Consider the following 5,027-nt stretch of genomic DNA (forward strand, 5'->3'; position numbering starts at 1 on the left):
TATAAAAATAAACAATTTACATACAGGCATCAAGCGTCCGCTGCTATCTTTTCAATTTCATCAACATCATCGGCATCTAGAAGATTGATTTTACGACCTGTAAAGAAAGATGTGCACATTGAATTTGCATGTTTGGCATTACTCTACATGAAAGATGTATTTGTTTGCTTAAGTACTTACCAAAGTGGTGCTCAATTTGTTTTAAGACTTCCATGCTCTCAGGACTATCAATCAAATTAATAGCTAGGCCAGCTTTACCAAACCGACCAGTTCTACCAATTCTGTGGAGATAGGTTTCACAATCAGCTCGTCTTTGGAGATCAATTGGCAGGTCAAAATTAACAACAATTGTGACCTGCTCAACATCAATCCCTGAAATTATAAGAGTCAAATTTCACTAATTTTGAAAATGAAATGCATCTAGGCAGAGAATTAGATAAGTAATAAATTATACCTCTGGATAAAACATTCGTAGTGATAAGAACTTTTTCTTTCCCTTCACGGAAACGGTCGAGAACAGCTATCCGCTGCTCAACTGTCAGGTCACCAGACAAGAGTGCAACGGCATGGCCATCCTTAGTCATACGTTCCACAAGCCATTGAGCAGTTTTGCGAGTCTAGAGAGATAAAACAGAATTTAGTGTTTAACTTAAAACACAGCAGAGTAAAATGGCACTAATTAATGGATTACACCTACATGACAAAAAATCATAGCTTGTCCTATAGTTACAACACCATAAATATTTGCTATGGCTTGGTATTTTTCATCTTGATGTTTACATTGTACATAATACTGTTTGATGTTGTCAAGACTTTCTTCTTCCCGCTTTAATCTGATGACTACAGGGTTTGTTACAATTGCTTCTGCAAACTCCATTACATCATGCTCGTAAGTTGCAGAGAAGAACATCATCTGACATGATCTTGACAAAGCTCTTAAAAAAGAAAAGCACAATTGTTGAAAATATGAATAGGGGAAAAGATAAAAATATAGAAAACAAGAAAACTTTACTTACTTGTGGATCCTAAAGCTTTGGTCTTGATGGCCTTGGGTAGCTATCATCACATCAGCCTCATCCAAAACAAAAACTGATATTTTACTAAGATCAAAGAACCTGAATTTGATGGCCCAGTCAACTACTTTTCCAGGTGTTCCAATTATTATATGCTCTGTTAACTTGGTTCCTCGGGGCACTTGTGAAAGAACGCAAAATAAACTTAGTATAGAACAAATCATTAAAAATGAAAAAAAAAAACACTATCTCAACATTATGCAGTTTGGGAGAAACTAGAGTAACATCTTACCTTCCTCGCCCCTGACAGCATATCTAATTTTAATCTCCGGGCAAAACTGTGCCATTTTTGCTGCTACTTCACCAGTTTGAATAGCAAGCTCATAAGTAGGTGACAGACATAAGGCCTGAGTATAATTTTTGTTGACGTCAACCCTGCTTAGCATTGCCAAAACAAATGCAGCAGTTTTTCCAGTTCCTGACTGAGACTGAGCTATCATGTTCTGAGGCCTTTAGCATTAAAAAGAGAAAAAATATTTTATGAACTTGAAATTTGAAAGAAAGTAATGCAATTGTAATTTGCTTACGGGTCTGCAAGGAGCAACGGCAACGCTGACTCCTGGATTTTAGATGGGGCGTTAAATCCCATTTGAAAAACTCCTTTCAGCAGATTGGGTTTCCTAAGATAAACAAAATTGAATTAGAAAAATGCATTGTGCAAAAGACAAATTCATCTCAAAAGGTTAACAGAGAAAATTTTAAATTGACACTTTGAAACACTTACAAATGAAGCGCCTCGAAGCTTTTAACGGAGTATAAGGGAGACGTAGGGTCTTTCCTTTGGATTTCGATGTCATTTTTATTTTCAACGAGACCTTTACGGATGATCTTTTGAAGCAGCGACCTCTCAGCTGGAGAAACCGGTTTCTCCTCATCGTCCCCGCCACCACTAGCAGGGGTGCCCTCGGAATCGTTCGGGGGTGTAATATCTGTGGTGGTCAGCTGAAATAAGAAGAAAACCGAATAAAGGTAAGCAAAAAAGGAGGGACACGCGATTACATTTCAACCAACTGACAGGCGGGATTAACTTTGCTGATCCATGACCTAACCCCATCGCACATTTGCAACGGCCGTACCCTGTAAGTTGTTACGCTTATGCTTAATCTTACGTACCTTTTTGACTAACTTCTCCTGCTCTTCCGCACTTTTGGCCCAGTTCGAAGCCATCTTCGTGTATTACTTTGATAAATGTGATAAAGTGATAAACTTCACGCACGCCACCGGTCCTAACGGAACCGAAACTGAAGCCCACTGCCCACTGCCGTGCCTTGAATGGGGGAATGAGGAATGGACTGGCTCTAGAGAATCTAAAGTGGGCCCGGGGAGGGGGGGGGGGGCTGATTCGCAACGTGTACGTGAATCACGGGTCGGTTGTCGTCGTCTGCTTGCCGATGAAGGAAGAGTCTGACATGATGATCTCAACAGACTAGCCAGGAAACTTAGAATCATTTTCAAGGTCGAATCTATGATCTTTCTCTGAGCTACACCAGTCCTTTTGAACGTATTTCTATTCATTATACCGCAGGCACGTCCGGTTCTTACTGACAAGCATAGTCTGACAAGTTGTGCAAGACACAAGAACTTTGGACACAGTTTATCAGAAGATCTTTACCTTGCAAAAGTCTTTGCATTGCATCATTACGTTTCAGCAGGTTTCAGGTAAGATACCCTCCTTCTGGTAAGAGAATTACAGATTTTGACTTAGTTAGTATTGGTGTTGATAAATATTTGTATCAAAAGATTAAGCTATATATATTTGAAGCATGTTATCCAGGCCAATACAATAGAAAAATTACTGTCAATTTTACAGAAAATCTTTAATCATGCCACTCGAAGATTACAAAGGTATTGTTGGAGCTGCTGCAAGTGTTGTGACTATCGCTCAAATTTTTTCTGGAGTGTAAGTACTAAGTTTAAGCTGGTGGCTAGTGGCGCTCAGCTATATTTTGTCGATTTGGGTGCAATATTCTTGTGGGAACAATAATAATTCCTTATTTTTCCCCAGATTTGTGTGTAAAGATATAGTAAGGAAGGGAAACACCAAAAATGTTCAATCTGCCCCATTTATTGGTGGCATTGGATTGTATGTATTCTACCCTTTTCTTTAGTGTTCATCATGGGAAGATGGAACATTGGCTTATGTACATGTCTATGTCTTTTTTATGCAGATCTGTTTTGTTCTTCAAGTATGCTGATTTGATCAATGATCCCGGAATGTACCCTGTGAATATTGTTGGCGCGGTTCTGAACATTGCATATCTATCCTGCTTTTACATCTACACAAATGAAAAGGTATTTTTTTATAGATTTCTCTTTACAACTTTCGGTATGGTATACCAAGCCAGAAATGTTACATCTACTTGACATTGATTCGACAAATAGACCCCAAGATTTTTGCCATAGAGCAGATGTGACGTTTCTGGCTGGGGTGTCCAGAATAATTGTATCATTCTTTACTGTTATTGGCAACATTATTAAATTATCCATATGCATTTCAGACTGATGTCATCAAAGGAATCTTGAAAGCCAGTGTATTCTTTGGGTCAATTCTTTTGTATATTAATCTTGAAAACCCAGAATTAGTGTTATTTAGATTTGGGATCATTACAACAGTTTTAATGCTTCTCCTCGTTGCATCACCTTTAGCTCAATTGGTATGGCTCAGCTGATATTATAAAAATTTGAGTCTATGGTAAACATCTATCAAATGTCTATGATACTGGTACTGTTGCAGGGCGAAGTGATCCGCACTGAGAGCACAGAATGCTTACCTTTCCCGATGATATTAATGGGCACAATTTCAGCTTTCTGTTGGCTGTTGTATGGTATCATTCTCAGTGATGCTTTCATTCAGGTAATATTAGTTCTCTGTTTCAGAAGAGACATTTTAATAGTACATGACTCCTCAATTTTCTCATGACTTAAATTTTTTGTTTCAGATTCAGAACCTTGTTGCTTTTTTGTTGTCAGTAGCACAACTCTCTCTCTTTGTAATTTATCCAAGCAAACCCGTTTCTGAAAAGAAGAAGAATTGAGTAGAAAGTTGGAACTACTTAGGTTGGTTGCAACTTGGCATGAATTGGAAAGTATATCAACCCCTAAATGTAGATTGATAGAGGCTGTTTTTTTGTGAATACTATGGATATCTAGCATCGTCGGCTTGCTCAAACTAAGTACAAAAAGTTTATGAATGACTCGTGCGAAATTATTCAAGTGGTTCTCACTTTCTATTTTCTAATACATTATAGATTGTCATCCTCTAAGTGCATGTATGAAGACAAAACTGTGATATAAAAATGTACCTCCCCGACCCTAGTGTGTGTATGACTAAGGAAATTCAAAATATTGATTGAATCAAATTATTGAACAAAATTGAAACCTCAAAGCCTGTTTTTCTGAAGTCAGTATGAGAACCGCCTATACTACTGATTTTTGTTTTTAATTTAGGCTACAACCTGTAACCTTTCTAATTCAATAGTATTGCATGTATTCTATGACTAGGTTAACAAACTGTAAGAAAAGAAGAACTCTGTGAAAATACTGCTAACAGTATTATAATTTTTACCAGCATGTTTTTTTTAACAGTATGTACATCCAATTTTTTCCTACAATCATTCCCAATGTGTGGATGTTTTTTATGTGTGAATATTTTTGTAAGCAAGAACAACACTTTTTAAATTGGTACTTGTTGATAGAAAATTGTTTTAAATGACATTGAATTTGTAAGATTGTGCTATCAAGGATTATTCTTGATTTCAGTGTCTCATCTACCACCTACGAAGATCAAAGAAAGTGTCTATCATCTTTCCTTCTAGATAATAAATGAATACCTTCCAAGGATAAAACATCTGCTTTTCCTAATGTAATTCTTATGCACGACAAGCATCCAACATTTCCTTTTTTTTTTTTTACAAACTTCTCAAAATTGCTCAATACTTCCCTTTTCAAAATAAA

At 37.1% G+C, this 5,027-nt stretch overlaps 2 protein-coding genes across 2 annotated transcripts; one reads left to right on the plus strand and one right to left on the minus strand.

Annotated features, from left to right (window-relative positions):
* Window positions 1-2,354, minus strand: LOC113205577 (DEAD-box helicase Dbp80). Its single transcript, XM_026421247.2, has 9 exons — window positions 2,187-2,354; window positions 1,798-2,015; window positions 1,601-1,693; window positions 1,306-1,523; window positions 1,017-1,194; window positions 698-935; window positions 455-617; window positions 181-372; window positions 1-97 (listed from the first exon to the last, which is right to left on the minus strand). Exons 1-9 carry the CDS (start codon window positions 2,238-2,240, stop codon window positions 30-32), a joined length of 1,422 nt encoding a protein of 473 aa, XP_026277032.1. The 5' UTR covers window positions 2,241-2,354; the 3' UTR covers window positions 1-29.
* An 83-nt stretch (window positions 2,355-2,437) lies between these two features.
* On the plus strand, window positions 2,438-4,918 carry LOC113205580 (sugar transporter SWEET1). Its single transcript, XM_026421252.2, has 7 exons — window positions 2,438-2,732; window positions 2,884-2,973; window positions 3,079-3,156; window positions 3,242-3,365; window positions 3,572-3,727; window positions 3,808-3,927; window positions 4,013-4,918. The coding sequence occupies exons 2-7, from the start codon at window positions 2,897-2,899 to the stop codon at window positions 4,106-4,108; spliced, it is 651 nt and encodes a 216-aa protein (XP_026277037.1). The 5' UTR covers window positions 2,438-2,732; window positions 2,884-2,896; the 3' UTR covers window positions 4,109-4,918.
* Window positions 4,919-5,027: the final 109 nt, after the last annotated feature.

This window comes from Frankliniella occidentalis, unplaced genomic scaffold, assembly GCF_000697945.3.
Source record: "Frankliniella occidentalis isolate FOCC.00 unplaced genomic scaffold, Focc_3.1 Scaffold105, whole genome shotgun sequence".
Taxonomy (NCBI): Eukaryota; Metazoa; Arthropoda; class Insecta; order Thysanoptera; family Thripidae; genus Frankliniella; species Frankliniella occidentalis.

Bases quoted from the DNA above. Each gene is read 5' to 3' on its own strand.
- LOC113205580 (XM_026421252.2), top strand. From the start codon at position 2,897: ATGCCACTCGAAGATTACAAAGGTATTGTTGGAGCTGCTGCAAGTGTT. The intron at 3,728-3,807 runs GTATGGCTCAGC...GTACTGTTGCAG, and splicing joins CATCACCTTTAGCTCAATTG to GGCGAAGTGATCCGCACTGA. The intron at 3,928-4,012 runs GTAATATTAGTT...TTTTTGTTTCAG, and splicing joins TCAGTGATGCTTTCATTCAG to ATTCAGAACCTTGTTGCTTT.
- LOC113205577 (XM_026421247.2), bottom strand. From the start codon at position 2,240: ATGGCTTCGAACTGGGCCAAAAGTGCGGAAGAGCAGGAGAAGTTAGTC. The intron at 2,016-2,186 runs GTACGTAAGATT...TTCTTATTTCAG, and splicing joins AGGAGAAGTTAGTCAAAAAG to CTGACCACCACAGATATTAC. The intron at 1,694-1,797 runs GTAAGTGTTTCA...TGTTTATCTTAG, and splicing joins AGCTTCGAGGCGCTTCATTT to GAAACCCAATCTGCTGAAAG.